Below are 14,890 nucleotides of genomic sequence, written 5' to 3'. Positions count from 1 at the left end.
TGACCTTTTCTAGTAGTGGCAGAGCACCTGAGCTGAGGGGTGGGGGCGCCAGGCAGGGTACAGCAGGCAGTGTGTATCTCCCAGGATCCACGAGCTGCACTTCATGGACGAGCTGGTCAAGGTGGAGGCCCATGATGCTGAGGTGCTGTGCCTGGAGTACTCGAAGCCTGAGACAGGTGAGCCCATGGCACGGGAGCAGCCTGCTTGGCAGAGCCACAGGGGGGAGTCGTTGGTGTCTGGTGGGACCGTGAATGACAGGGCAAGACTCGACTTGTTTACCCTGGTCCCCAGTGCCCCGAACAGAGCTCAGGCTAAAGAGGTGAAGGTTGAATGAGTGAATATATGAATGAGCTCCTCCTCTGCTGGAGAAGATAAAGATGGAGCAATAGTCAAACATATTCTTTTGAAAAAGTTTGATGCTTACAGAAAAATTGCAAGAATATTATAATGAATACCTGTAGCCTCTTCACCCAGGCTCCCCAAGTTTTTTCTTTTAAAAACTGTCTGACCTGTGACAATTATCTGCTTCCCCTCTTTCCATTTCTATCTATTTGCGCACCTGTGTATATATACACTTGTAATAAAATAATAGCATGTGTATTATTATTAAAGCATGTATATTATTATTATTATTTGCTGAACTACTTGAGAGTAAGTTGCAGGCATGCTACGCTTTCACCCTTAAATGCTTCTGTGAGCATTTCCTAGGAATGGGGACATCTATTTACATGACCACAGTGCACTTATCAAATGTGCATCTTATCAAATCTGTCATCTATCTTGGGTTCTTATTCACATTTTGCCAGTTGTCCCAATGTTGTCCTTTATAGCACCTTTGTTTTTCCAGTCCATGTTCACATTTCAGTTGTTGTGCCTCTTTTGTCACCTTTGTTTTGGGATAGTTCCACAGCCTTATTTAATTTGTCTTTATGACTTTGGCTTTCTGCAGAATATAGATCAGTCATTTTATAGAATTTCCTTCAATTTGGGTTTGTTGTTCTCCTCATGATTTGATTCCGATGATGCATTTTTGGCAGGAATATAATGTAGGTGGAGTTATGTCCTGATAATGTTAATGTTCTTTCCCATGCTCTTCCTTCCCCCACACCCTCTGCCCCGCCAAATTTTCTTTAAATTTCTTTTCATTCAGTACACATCTCCCGAGCTCTTCTCCACCTCAGGTCATGTGTTAGGCCTCAGACATAGCAGGTGCCCAGGCTAGGCACTGTCTGAGGGGGCCAGCACGAAGGTCCAGTGGCTGAAGGAAGGGTGGCAGCATGTGGTCAGTAGGGCCTAGGTGAGGCTCGTGTAGCCAGAGCTCAGAGAGTGAGGGGACAGTGTTTTGGGGGAGGCTGAGAAGTTGGCAGGGCCTCACATGGCTGCCAAGTAGCTGGACTTGGTAGGGAGGAGTGCTGGGCTCTGCTGGAATGTCTGGGGTGGGCACAAGTGGAGGAGTGTCCGCATGTACATCAAGAGTCATCCTGCAGGAACTGGTGGCAAGGGATGTAAAATGCCAGGGTTTGGGGCTCTGGGGAAAGACTGCCCAGAGTGGGGGAGTGGCCCCTTTCTGGGTTTGTGGCAAGTTGACTGCAGTTAAGAAACCGAAGATTCCTTCTTCAAGGCCAGGAAAGCTCAGTCACACTGCTCTCTGGGAGGCCAAGCCATCAAGCAGCCTCCCAGAAACCCAGTGGCACCCTTTCCATCCTCAGGGTTGACCTTGCTGGCCTCAGCCAGTCGGGACCGACTGATCCACGTGCTGAACGTGGAGAAGAACTACAACCTGGAGCAGACCCTGGACGACCACTCCTCCTCCATCACCGCCATCAAGTTTGCTGGTGAGCCCTTCCCTTCTGCGTCCTGCGCCTCATTAGATGGGCTCCTTTGACTGCATGTAACAGCAAAAGCCCCCTTTAGCTTAGAGAAAAAAGGGAGAGGCAAGCTCTGGATTCAGGCGCAGCTGGATCCAAAGATTGAATTTTTATTTATTTATTTAAAAAAATTTTTTTAGACTAATTTTTTTTTTTTTAATAACCTCAATTTTAAATTTATTTATTTATTTTTGGCTGTATTGGGTCTTCGTTTCTGTGCGAGGGCTTTCTCCAGTTGCAGCAAGTGGGGGCCACTCTTCATCGCGGTACGCGGGCCTCTCACTATCGTGGCCTCTCTTGTTGCGGAGCACAGGCTCCAGACGCGCAGGCTCAGTAGTTGTGGCTCACGGGCCTAGTTGCTCTGCGGCATGTGGGATCCTCCCAGACCAGGGCTCGAACCCGTGTCCCCTGCATTGGCAGGCAGATTCTCAACCACTGCGCCACCAGGGAAGCCCCTAATTTTTTTTTTTAATGCTTTTGGAGTATCGTTTATTTTGGCCGCTCCACGTGGCATGCAGGATCTTAGTTCCCGGACCAGGGATTGAACCCGTTCCCCCTGCAGTGGAAGCACAGAGTCTTAACCACTGGACCACTAGGGAAGTCCCCAAAGGTTGAATTTTTTGAAGTTACCTGGACTCTCTCCCTCTGTCAGCTGTGCCTTTCTCTCGTGGGCAGGATCTCAGTGGTCACTGTGCCGCTGGAAAGAGATTTCCCCTCTTCCTGTCAATTTTGGCAGAAATTGGGAGCTGACTTTCCTTGTGCTGGCTTGAGGCACCTGCCCTTTCCAGAACAGTTATTGGTGCCAGAGTTTTGGAGTATCCTCTTGGGCTGGGTGTGACTCGTGTGCCCCCAGCCCCCACCTGCCTCCACCCCTGATCCAGGAGGACTGACATTAGGTGAGTGCTGGTCCGCAGAAAGAAATCAGAATGCCAGTCCAAGGTGGGATGGGTTCTGGTGACCTTGGCCAAAAAATAGGTGACAGTGACAATTGCTGGAGGCTAATTCTGTGCTGGGTGATGTGATCCTTGCACTGCCCCAGCAGTTACCGTACTTTACAGCCAGAGTCACACAGCCAGTAGGTGCAGGCCTGGTATTTTGCATAAGGCTGTCCTTCTTTACAGCCCTCGCTCAACCAGGCAATTGAAGGGATCCCTCCAAGACTGGAAAGATCCAGTACGGAGATCCCTGGCCCTAAGGGACTCCAAGAGGAGGGGAAGTAGGCCCTGTGGGGTTTAACTGATCAGAACCCAAGAACATGTTCAAAACTATATTCAAGAAGAATCCATTCATGGAGGGAATACGTCCACGTACTCCAAGTTCTTGACTATGAAGTGTTTTGTACATATAATCTTGTGGCTGAGAATGTATTAATGTCCTTGGTCTTCCCCACTTTCTGCCCTGTCTCTGTCTAACTCAGGTGGTCGGGAGCTGGGCAAAAACAGGTTAACACGTTTGCTATGTCTTGATGAGGACCTGACAAAAGCTGATCAGCTCAAACTTCTCAGACACCTGTAAAAAACTGTTCAGACCATCCCATTCCACAGGGTAGAGGTAGTTAGAATAGATCGATAAATCTAGCAGTTTGGCCAGCAGTGACCTCACCTTTAATGAATGGTCTAGATCCAGGAGAGGTGATAACTGGCCAAGGGGGTGGCCCAGGAGTCGGTCCTTTAGGTCACCTTCTGAAGGCATGGGCCTCTGTTAAAGCCCCAGCCGATCTGAGAGGATGCACATCCTAAAACCAGTCCTGTGAGCCCTGCTCTGGCTGGGCTGGCTCAACTGGGCGTTATGCTCATTGATAGTTCGTATAAACTGGGCACCAGCCAGTCGGAAACTGTCTGAAGCTATCCAGCTAAAGAATGAATCAGTCTCTTAATTCTTTTCTATGAAACATATATCCCAAAAAGTGAACAGAAAAATCTGTGAATAGTTTACAGAATAATACAATGAATATCCACATCAAGGTTCATAGTCAGTAGGTCTGAACTAGACACACCCATTGTTTATAGCCAGCAACTGTTCTGATTGGTCCTAGTCCTAATATTGCTAAATACTTGGACTCACCACCCCAGGTTAAGAAGCAAAGCATTACCAGTAGTAACTTGCAGGCCCTCTCTGGATTCCTCGCCAACAAAGGACTCGTTCCCTTCTATAAACCAGTGACTTCTGCTTGAGTAACATCTTAACTTGTATGTCGGGCCTGGGTGCTCTCAAATGTCCTGTCATGAAGGAGCAGTGTCTATTGTACCAAGGTTGTACATGTTTTATATTCGTTCTGTCTTTTCATCCACACCACAACTCTGCAAGGTATTTGTGCTGTGATTATTCTTATTCTATAAAGAAAGAAGAATGAAAGTAAGAACATCGATCGTGCTTACCAGGTAGCAGCCACTGTCCCAAGGGCTTCCTACCACTCCACGGGGCGGTGGCTGATACAGGCTCATTGAACAGACAGGAAGCTGAGGCTCGGAGAGGAAGCCTGGCTTCAGAGCACAGTGTTTAACCAGAGAATGCCTGGGATCAGCCCTGGCCCCATCTTGACTCTCTGCACCCTGGGACAAGCACTGTGTGACTCTGAGCCCCGGGGTTCACATTTGTACAAGTGGCTGGTGACAGTCAGGAAGGGGAGGCACACGTGGCACAGGACCTGGCCCGAAGTCTGTGTGGATATTCCTTTTTTTTTTTGGCTGCACTGCATGGCTTGTGGGATCTTAGTTCCCCGACCAGGGATCGAGCCTGTACCCCCTGCAGTGGAAGCGAAGAGTCCTAACCACTGGGCTGCCAGGGAAGCCCCTGTGTGGATATTCTGATCATTCTTGAGGGCGTGAGCCTCCCAGCGGTCTGCCTGTCTCCTCTTGCTCCCTGCTTCACTCCCGCCTCCATTGTGAGGCCAGAGTCACCTTTCCAAATCCCAAATTAAACATGGTGCCCCTGCTGTGTCCCTGGCTTCTGTTACCCTGTCTGCTCTTGCTCTGCAGATTCCTGCCTTGCCCACTGCACCATCTGTGCCCCCCTCACACAGAGCTCACAGTTTACAGAGTCCTACTGGCACCCAGCACTCACGTCACCTCCTCCGGGAAGCCCTCTCTGACCCGCAGCAGAGTGCCCTGATAGTAGAGTTCCCTTCCTAGGATCCCCAGCCCCAGTTGGGCCCAGCAGTGGCCCAGCCCTGCCTAAGGCACTGCTTCCTCCTCCAGGCCACAGGGACATCCAGATGATCAGCTGTGGGGCCGACAAGAGCATCTACTTCCGCAGTGCCCAGCGGGTAGAGTGGGGCAGCCTCCTTGGGGGCTGGGCAGGGGGCTTGTCAGGGGTGTCCTCTGAAGGCTCTGCCTGCCCTGCCAGGCCTCAGATGGACTACACTTTGTCCGTACCCACCACGTGGCAGAGAAGACCACCTTGTATGACATGGACATTGACATTACCCAGAAGTACGTGGCTGTGGCCTGCCAGGACCGCAACGTAAGGTGAGGAACTGCCCTGGACTCTTAGTCAGCCAGACTAAGTGGGGCCTGGTTGGGTCTGTCTTCTCATGAGCGCTCTGCTTTCCTCCCCCTGCTCACCTGGTCCCTGAGAAGCTGGGTCGAGTGGTGGGACCCAGTGGGTGTTTCTTAGGAGCTGGGTTCACCCAGGCCTAGTCTCCAGGTCAAACAGAGGGTTCTCCTAGATCTCAGGAGCCTGTGTGGGGCAACTGAGAGCTGCTGATGTGGCTCATAAACTCACTCATCCTCGTTCCCTGAGCTCCTGTCTGGGAGGGACAGTGGGGGAGTCACAGGCCCTGCCTTCGTGGAGCTCACAGTGCAGTGGAGGAGAAGACAGACTAACCAGACAGTGACAGCACAGAGTGGTCAGGGCTGGGATGAGGGGAGCCCAGGGGCTTTGGGGGGGCCCTGGGAGGACATCCGACCCTACCTGGGGTCACTGGAAGGGACATCTGAGCTTAAACTGGGAAGGATGTGGAGGAATAAGCATGTGAAAGAGGTTCTCCATCTCCTTCATTTGCTCATTCAAACTGGGTGCCAGGCACTCAGCTTGCTGTGTGGCAGGGAGATGGATATTAACTCAGTGGACACCCCAAGACGTAACCTCTGTGACCTCAGCCTGAGACAGGGTCTCATTCCCTGATACGGGGTCTCAGTCCAGGCATCGGATGGGGGACAGGAGGTACTGGGGGCTTCCAGGGGAGAGGCGGGCAGCAGGTAAGGTTGGAACAAGGGAGCAAGAGAGGGCGGTGGGCAGGGCCATGTTAGCCACTTCTGCTCTCACCTTCCCAGAGTCTACAACACCATGAACGGGAAGCAGAAGAAGTGCTACAAGGGCTCCCAGGGTGACGAAGGGTCCCTGCTGAAGGTGAGGAGCTGGGGCCCCGGGTGAAAACCGTACACAGACACCCACACACAAGGCCCCCCTGTCTGTCTCCTGCCCTGTTGGGCCTCCTGACACCTGGGTCCTCCTTGGCACCTGATCAGAGGGATCAAAGGATCCCACGCTGGCCAGCATCTACTCAGGCCTGGCTGACCAAGGGTGCTTGGGAGCCAGGGCTGGCCCTGACTGCTCTACCGTTATTTACTGAATCCTTCCCCAAGTGGGGACATTTAAGTGGTTTCCATTGTGAGTGGCAATAGAGTGTGGTGGGAGGAATCAGAGAGGCCTCTCCAGGCTTGTCCCCGCCTGTGTTATCCAGGATGAGGTGGGGACCTTCTCAAGAGCCTCTGGACTAGGGGAGTTACGAGTTCAGGCTCCAGGGTCAGACCCTCTTACAGCTCTGCCTCGGGCTGACTGTGACCTTGGGCAAATGTCATCTCCTCTCGAACCTGTTTCATCATGTGTAAAATGCAAATAAAAATTACCTCTATCACAGGGTTCTGTGGGGGAAATAAGTTCACACACGTACAGCTCTTAGCACAGGGCCTGGCTGCCATTCGTACCATTGTGTGGTTGTTGATTTCTTCACCTGTGAAATGGGAGCAGGAACTTCTACCTACCACGGTGTGTGTCGTTAGGGTTACCTGAGTCCATGTGCCAAGTGCCCAGCACGAGGCGTTCCTCAGTCAGTGGGGTTCTGTGTTGAGACCCAGGCCTATTCCAGAAGGAGGCAGCCCAAGTGTCACGTGGGTCCTCTTCTCGGCAGGTCCACGTGGACCCCTCAGGTACCTTCCTGGCCACAAGCTGCTCTGACAAAAGCATCTCGGTGATTGATTTTTACTCCGGCGAGTGCGTTGCCAAGATGTTTGGCCATTCAGGTGGGTGTGCCTCCCTGCTTGGGACACCTCCCCACCTACCCCAACCCAGCCTTCTGGCTCAGAAGGCCAGCACGGCTTCTCTGCTCTGCTTGCAGAAATCGTCACTGGCATGAAGTTCACCTACGATTGTCGTCACTTGATCACAGTATCCGGAGACAGGTGGGAAAGGCCTGGAGGGTGCCCCGGCTGGGCCTCCCTCTGGGAGTGGGTGGGACCTATCCTGCGGGGAGAGCAAGGGCTCAGACACTGGAACCCCATGCCCACAGCCTGCCTGTGCAGAGAGCTCTCTGAGTGTGCCAGCTTACTCTCTCGGATAGTGCGTGCCTAGCCCTGAGTTCAAATCCTAGCTCTGCCACTTAATATCCCCTCTCTGACTTTGTAAAAGAGAGATGACCCCATCTACCTTGAAAATCGTATGGTGAGAGTCAAATGAGATGACATAAGTTCCTTAGCGCATGGTTGGTATCCAAGGAAGTCCCTTTTGGCGCTCTCTTCAATTTATCAATACTACACTCCTTCCTCACAGCCCCCTTCCTTGGGTCTCAAAGTCTTCAGAGCAGCCTTGGTTTGCTGGGATGCTCTGGACCCCTCCCAGGGTGTAGACCTGACTTGGTCCGGAGCCCTGTGCTAAGCTGATGAGGGCTGTTTTCCAGGCCAGGAAATAAGGTCTTGGCAGTGATGAACCAGGTGGCTCTGGGGTCAGATGGCTTCCATATTCACTGTTCCTCCCTCTTCCACATCCCTCCTTGGCCTCTGCAGCTGCGTGTTCATCTGGCACTTGGGCCCGGAGATCACCAACTGCATGAAGCAGCACTTGCTGGAGATGGACCGCTGTGAGCAGCAGCAGCAGGACACGAAGGACAGGAACTGGAGCAGCCGCCCCAGGTGCTGGCAACCCCCTGTCCATCCCCTGTCCGTCCACCAGAGGGCCGTCTTCCTGCCCTGGGCCCCGGGAGGAGAGAGGCTGGGGAAACAACCACGGCCCAGACAGCCCCAGGCCCTGCCCTTTGTGCCCTCGGGGCCTAGAAGGGAGATGTACTTTGAATAGGAAGTTACAATAATGCATATGAGAAGGGTTTTGAAGTGTAAAAGCAAAAGTGCTTGGAGAGCCCATGGGCACTCTGGTGGGGAAGACCCAGGGGGCTGTGTGGACCAGAGGAGGCCCCGACCCAGCCCACCCAGCCCATGGTGGGGAGGGAGGAGATCAGAGAAGGGTCCAGTGGAGCAGAGATGTCTTCTTAATCTTTTTTTTTTTTTAAGGTATTTTTTTTGTTTGTTTTTAATTTTTGGCTGCGTTGGGTCTTCATTGCTGCACACGGGCTTTCTCTAGTTACGGCGAGCTGGGGCTACTCTTCGTTGCTTTGCGCCGGCTTCTCACTGTGGTGGCTTCTCGTTGCACAGCATGGGCTCTAGGTGTGCGGGCTTCGGTAGTTGTGGCACACAGGCTCAGTAGTTGTGGCGCACGGGCTTAGTTGCTCCGCAGTATGTGGGATCTTCCCGGACCAGGGCTTGAACCCGTGTCCCCTGCATTGGCAAGCAGATTCTTAACCACTGTGCCACCAGGGAAGTCCCATCTTCTTAATCTTTTAATGGAAGTTATTCCTTCACTTATATCTTTGAGTTTCCTAAACATATTTCTTAAGTCTTTATATTGCAAGACCAGTTTTATTTGGAGCGAATTCCTGTTTTGGTTTTTGATTTGGGATTTTAGTTTGGAAGTTTCAGTTGGAGTGGGAGGTTTTGAATTTTCTTCTCTCCCGCCTCCGGAGCTGTCCCTATCTCTCTCTGTGTCTTGAGGCTTTGCATTGCTTCCCCACGGGGACCAGGCCTGACATGGGCCATATTTTGCAGTGATCTTGAGGTAATGCAGATCTAGGCACCAAGAGAGTGGGCAGCTCTTTGGCTTATGGAGCTAAAACCTCATTGCTAACCCCACTTCCCAGAACAGAAGCCAGCAGCTTAGGACTCATGCCCTACTATCATCTGCTTTGCTTTTTGTTCCATTGCTGTGGCCCTTGAAGAGTTTGTCTTATTTCTTGAGCCCAGCCTTTGTTACATCTCATTTATTGTGGCAATATGTTTCTAGCAGAGGGGGTGTGGCAGGTGAGACCTTCCAGCACCGTCTTGACCAGAAGCCAAGAGTATGTTCACATGGACCCCAGCACAGGACCCAGCCCTAGGCAGGTCCCCTCTACCACCCCATTTACCTATGTTTCTCTCCTTGCCGTCCTTTTTCCTGGCTTCAGGCAGGAGACATACGCATCTGTGCCCAACGAGATTTGCTCCCTAAGCCCTGGAGAGCAGACGGAGGATGAGCTGGAGGAAGAATGTGAACCTGAAGAGTTGCTAAAGACACCATCAAAAGAGAGTTTGGATCCAGGTTGGGAAAGGGGCCCTATTTTGACCTCTCAGTGTAGGGATCGTTGCTGGGTTTTGGCGACCTACTCTGTTTTCACAGCCTGGCACATGTTGAAGCTCAATAATCACATCAGTCAGGACTTTTTCAGGGTAATAGCACCTAGACTCTCACTGGCTTAATTTGGAAAGAGAATTTATTGGCTCTTGTAAATGGAAATTTGAGAGTATTGGTTCAGGCATGGCTGGATCCAGGTAGTCAGGTGATGTTAAAGAAATAGATGTTTCTCCATCTCCTGGCTCTGCTTTTCTCCATGTTGACTTTGCTCTCAGGCAGAGTCTCCCTGTACAAGGGGCAAAGTATCCCCAGCAGCTCAAGGTTATAACACTCTAGAAAAGAGAGCACTTCTTTCCCAATAGCTCAAAGTACTGTGTTCATGACTCATGTTCCTGCTGTGAGTCACCTGCCCATTTCTGAGTCACTGGGATTGGCCAGGCCTGAGTTATGTGGTCATCCCTGAGGGTAGGAGGCTTTAGTCAGCTCCACTTGAACCACCTGACCAAAGGCGAGGGGTGGGTGTAAGGGGGTGTCCCAAGGGAAAAACAGGGTGATATTAACCGGAAGACAGACCAGATTCTCTTGTTCAGGCAGAAGGGAGAGTAGTAGCTCAGCGACTTTATGAGAGGCCAGGCCCTCTATAAATTTCTGCCCCTCCGCATATCGCCTTGGCTTAGGCCCTCATGTTACAAGATGGCTGCTTAAGTTCCAGGCATCAGAGACATTTTTTTTCCACATCTTTATTGGAGTATAATTGCTTTACAGTGTTGTGTTAGTTTGCTGTACAACAAAGTGAATCAGCTATATGTATACATATATCCCCATATCCCCTGCCTCTTGAGCCTCCCTCCCACCCTCCCTATCCCACCCCTCTAGGTCATCACAAAGCCTCGAGCTGATCTCCCTGTGCTATGCAGCAGCTTCCCACTAGCCATCCATTTTACATTTGGTAGTGTATATATGTCAGTGCTACTCTCTCACTTTGTCCCAGCTTCCCCTTCCCCCACTGTGTCCTCAGAGACATGGTTGAAAGAGGACATTCCCTCCTGGAATCTCCTGTAGAGAGGAAACTCTCTCCCAGAAGCCCCTGCAGGCTTCTCACAGGTCCCATTGGCCATGATTGCTCCAGCTGTGAGAGAGGCTGGGAACAGTGACCAGTGCTGGGTGCTCTTAGCGAGGGTAGTGGGCTGCCAAGAAGGAGGAAACAGGCAGGGGCCAACTGGATGGCTGACCGGTAGGCAACAGCAGTGGGAGGATTCAGCCTTGGGAAGCAATCAAATAGAGAGTAAGCTCATTCTCTTTGTCACCACCCTCACATCCAATCCAGCGTCGTCTCCCAGGTGGCCACTTCGATGAGTTTGGTATGAATCCTTATAGGCCTTTTCCTGATCATTAATATATATGTGTGCATATCCATAGGAAACATCTGTGTCAGCAAATTGTATTATACTGCAGATATCATTCTGTATCTTTTTCTTCTTAAAACTATCTTACTGACCTGTAGGTTGGTGAATACAAAACAGAGGCCTCCCTCTTTTAACCAGCAGCATAACCAGTGATTTTGCTCTGGGTGGGCATTTGTGTGTTTTCTAACTTTACACTGTTGTGAATGACGCTGTGCTGACCACTCCTCGGCCTCAGGCCGAGGACTGGCATTGCTAGATCCTGGGGTTAATACACTTTTTTTTTTTTTTTAAGATTTGTTTTATTTTTTGTGGCTGTGCCACGTGGCATATGGGATTTTTATTCCCCAGCCAGGGATTGAACCCGTGCCTCCTGCATTGGGAGCACAGAGTCTTAACCACTGGACTGCCAGGGAAGTCGGATATACTTTTTATTTTAAAAGAGAACCCCAAGGGCCCTCCAAATCCAGTTACTGCCCCACCCAGCAGTCAGTGTTAAGCCCTCCGTTTCCCCACACTTTTGCCAACTTTTGATAGTTTGAAGCATTTTAATTTTGGTCCGTCTTACAGGTAAAACATTATATCCCATTGTTTAAATTTGCACTTCCCTGACAGTTAGAGAGGTTGACCATCTTTGGATGTCTGTCATTTCCTGTGTTGTCTCTGGAGAACTGCTGTTTTTGTTGCCTGTTGTCTCTTGGGTTGCTTATTCTCTTTTCATGGATTCCATGTGTCTCTCCAGATCCTCGGTGCCTGCTGACCAACGGCAAGCTGCCACTCTGGGCAAAGCGGCTGGTGAGTCTGCCCGGAGAGTGGGACGCCTAGGAGCTGACAAAGAAGGGGTGCCCTCCTCCATGTTCCTCATTCTTCTGGGAACACTTTTCCCCTCCACATGTCTCCTTTCCCTGGAGAACCCCTGTCATCCTTCCACTCTCCGCTTAGACAGTCCTTCTTTCATGCAACACATATTTACTGAGTGCCTACCCTGTGCTAGGCCTTGCTGTGGCCCTTAGATACAGCAACCAGCAGGGCAGATGAAGTCTCTGCCTTCACAGGCTCATTCTCTAGTTTGGGAGGTGGACAATAGCCACATCAAACAGGTAAATTATATAGTATTTGGGGAACTGATAATCAGCGCTATGGAGGACAAAAAAGTTGAGAAGGAAAATACAAAGTGTTGGGGGCGGTGACAATTTTAGGGTAAAAAGAAAAGGCATCACTGGGAGGCCTTCACATATTTGAACAGAATTAAAGCAAGTGAGAAATACAGATCCTGGGAAAGAATGTTCCAGGCAGAGAGACCAGTCTGCAAGGGTGAGGGCCATGAGGCAGGATCATGCTTATTAGCATGTTCCAGGAGGTGCAGGGAGGCCCGATGCCTGGGTCGAGGGTGAATGAGGGCAGAATGGCAGAGAAGGGCTCAGAGAAGCAGTGGGGGCCAGGTGGTGAGGAACCATGTGGGCTTGCTGCGTCCCCTCGACACCCCTTATTGTCCTTCTCCACTTATTTCTTCCCCTGTAGCGCTGAGTGAGATGGACAGGAGGGAGAGCTCTGAGCCAAGGAGGGTCGTGCTCTAACTCAGGTGTTAACAGGTCCCTATGGCTGCCTGTGCAAAACAGACCCTGAGGGGCAAGCAGGGGGACCAGGGAGGAGACTGCTGTGATAATCCTGGCAGGAGAGGTTAGAGGCTGGACCTGGGGGGAGAAGTGGTTGGATTCTGGATGGATTTTGAAGGTGGAGCCAAACAACTGGATGTGAGAGAAAGAGAGGGACCAAGATGAAGGTAGGATTGAATGAGTGATCATTAATTAAGGGAGGGGCAGGCCAGGAGCTGGTGGGTTAGAAGTTGGCAGCAGAATCCTAAACCCCAGGTTGAAGGGTTTATTTCAGGAACAATGTCAGACCTCAAATCAAAGCCTAAATGTCAGCTCTTCAGGGAAATTCTCCCTGTCATCAGCCCCTGCACTGCTGACCAGGTCAGGCATGTGGCTGTGCTCTCTCAGGCCCCCAAGCTTTCTCTTATCAGTGCATATTACAAGTGGAGTTACATCCAACAAATATTCACAGAACACTTACTCTGTACAGGTTCTATTGAGTCTTTTATATGTATTGTTTAATCCTCCTGGATGTACGGGCTTTTCACATCCCTTGTTATTTCACAGATAGGGAACTGAGGCCCAGAGAGGTTAAGTAACTTATCTGGGGTCAAGCTAGGAATTAGGGGAGGTGGGGTCGACCCTAGAAGGCTGGCTCCAGAGCCTAAGTTCTCAAGCACCCACCCTCCACTGTCTCTCAAGCAAGTCTTGGTAGGAGGCAGTGGTGGGCAGGACCAGGGTTAGGGTTAGGGGACCGTGGAAGAGAAGTGGCCATATCTTGGATGTGTTTGGGTGGCAGAGCTGAAGAAATACAATGTGAAGTGTGAGGGACAGAATAAGAGGAATGAAGGAGAACCTCAAGGTTTGGGGCCTGAGCAGCTGCAAAGAATCACTGAGACAGGGAAGGCGTTAGGAGGAGTAGGTTTAGGGGGAAGGTCAGTTGTTGTCTTCAACATGTTTGCTTTGAAAGATCACTAAACATCCATGTGGAGACGTGGAGCAGTTGCATGTGCACTTCTGAAGTTTAAGAACAAGGTTCAGGCTGGAAACATATCTGGAAGTTGTTTCTAATTGATGTTTAAAGCCACGAGGCTGGATGCGGGTCCGTGCAGTGTCCCGGGCCCTCACTGGAGTCGGTGAGCACTTGGCTAGCTGCCTGACCGTCCCCTGTCACCCTCAGCTAGGAGATGATGATGTGGCAGACAGCTCGGCCTTCCACGCCAAGCGCAGCTACCAGCCACATGGCCGCTGGGCGGAGCGGGCTGACCAGGAGCCTCTCAAGACCATCCTGGATGCCCAGGACCTGGATTGCTACTTTACCCCCATGAAGCCTGAGAGCCTAGAGGATTCTGTTCTAGATACAGTGGAGTCGCAGAGACTGGCGGGCCTCCTGAACGAGGTATGGACTGCCTGCCCCAGCCCGGCCTACAGCCCCTGCCCCATGACTGCCGGCGCAGGACCTGGGGCCTCAGTGCTCTCGTTCTGAAAATAAAGCCGACTGTCCCACTCGAGGGGTGCGAGAGGGTTACATGAGATGGTAGAGGGCAGGAGGGTGAGCCTCGGACCTGGTGCACAGTGAAACTTCCCAGGGCAGACCAGAAGGCGGGGAGGTGGGGTCGCTTGGGGGTTAAGAGCTTGGGCCTGAGGGCAGGCCTATGCCTGAGTCGGGGGGCATTTGAGCAGGTGGAGCCCTGGCCCTACCCCTTTTCCGGCTCTGTAACTTGCAGCAAGGCTTGATTCTCTGGGCTTTGATTTTCAAAAATATGGTCATTTAAAAAAAAAAAAGGGACTTTCCTGGTGGTCCAGTGGTTAAGACTCCGTGCTCCCAATGCAGGGGGCCTGGGTTCGATCCCTGGTCATGCTGCAGCCAAGAGCCTGCATGCCGCAACTAAAGATCCTGCACACGGCAACTAAGACCCGGTGCAGCCAAATAAATAAATAAATAAATAAATATTTTTAAAAAAGAAAGGTGACTAAGAAAAAAGATTTCAGAAAAGGTCGTTTTTAAAAATGGTCATGAAAGAAAAAGTGAACAGGGGGCTTTTACGGTAATCCAGTTCTAGAAACAGGGTCTGGGCCCTAAAAGGTGCTGAAGCAACTTTAGCTCTTATTCTATTATTTTTCAAACAAAATTCTTTTTTATTCTATTATATAAGTTTGCTTATGTGGCATAATATAAATAGTTATGTGCATAAATCATAAATATATAGTTTGATGAATTGCTACCTGTGTACACACCGATGTATCCACCACCCAAGTCAAAATATAGAGCATTCTCTACCTCTTGGAAGGGGATCTTGGAGGACCCCCTTGTGTCTCTTCCAATCAGTACTCCCACTGAGGTAATCAGCATTCTTTTTTTTTTATT

The 14,890-nt window shown here is 50.8% G+C and overlaps 1 protein-coding gene across 1 annotated transcript in view; it reads left to right on the top strand.

Moving 5' to 3' along the window:
- WDR62 (WD repeat domain 62) overlaps positions 1-14,890 on the top strand; it is a 48,387-nt gene that overhangs the window by 28,579 nt on the left and 4,918 nt on the right. Inside the window, exons 12-22 of the mRNA XM_059904710.1 lie at positions 85-176; positions 1,710-1,835; positions 5,066-5,133; positions 5,214-5,335; positions 6,143-6,218; positions 7,000-7,111; positions 7,207-7,270; positions 7,871-7,996; positions 9,358-9,491; positions 11,670-11,722; positions 13,703-13,921. Coding sequence (XP_059760693.1) covers positions 85-176; positions 1,710-1,835; positions 5,066-5,133; positions 5,214-5,335; positions 6,143-6,218; positions 7,000-7,111; positions 7,207-7,270; positions 7,871-7,996; positions 9,358-9,491; positions 11,670-11,722; positions 13,703-13,921 — 1,192 coding nt within the window. The remainder of the gene's footprint in view (positions 1-84; positions 177-1,709; positions 1,836-5,065; positions 5,134-5,213; positions 5,336-6,142; positions 6,219-6,999; positions 7,112-7,206; positions 7,271-7,870; positions 7,997-9,357; positions 9,492-11,669; positions 11,723-13,702; positions 13,922-14,890) is intronic.

This window comes from Balaenoptera ricei, chromosome 19, assembly GCF_028023285.1.
Source record: "Balaenoptera ricei isolate mBalRic1 chromosome 19, mBalRic1.hap2, whole genome shotgun sequence".
Classification (NCBI taxonomy): Eukaryota; Metazoa; Chordata; class Mammalia; order Artiodactyla; family Balaenopteridae; genus Balaenoptera; species Balaenoptera ricei.
The sequence above is the reverse complement of the archived record's forward strand: the minus strand, read 5'-3'. Positions and strand labels throughout refer to the sequence as shown.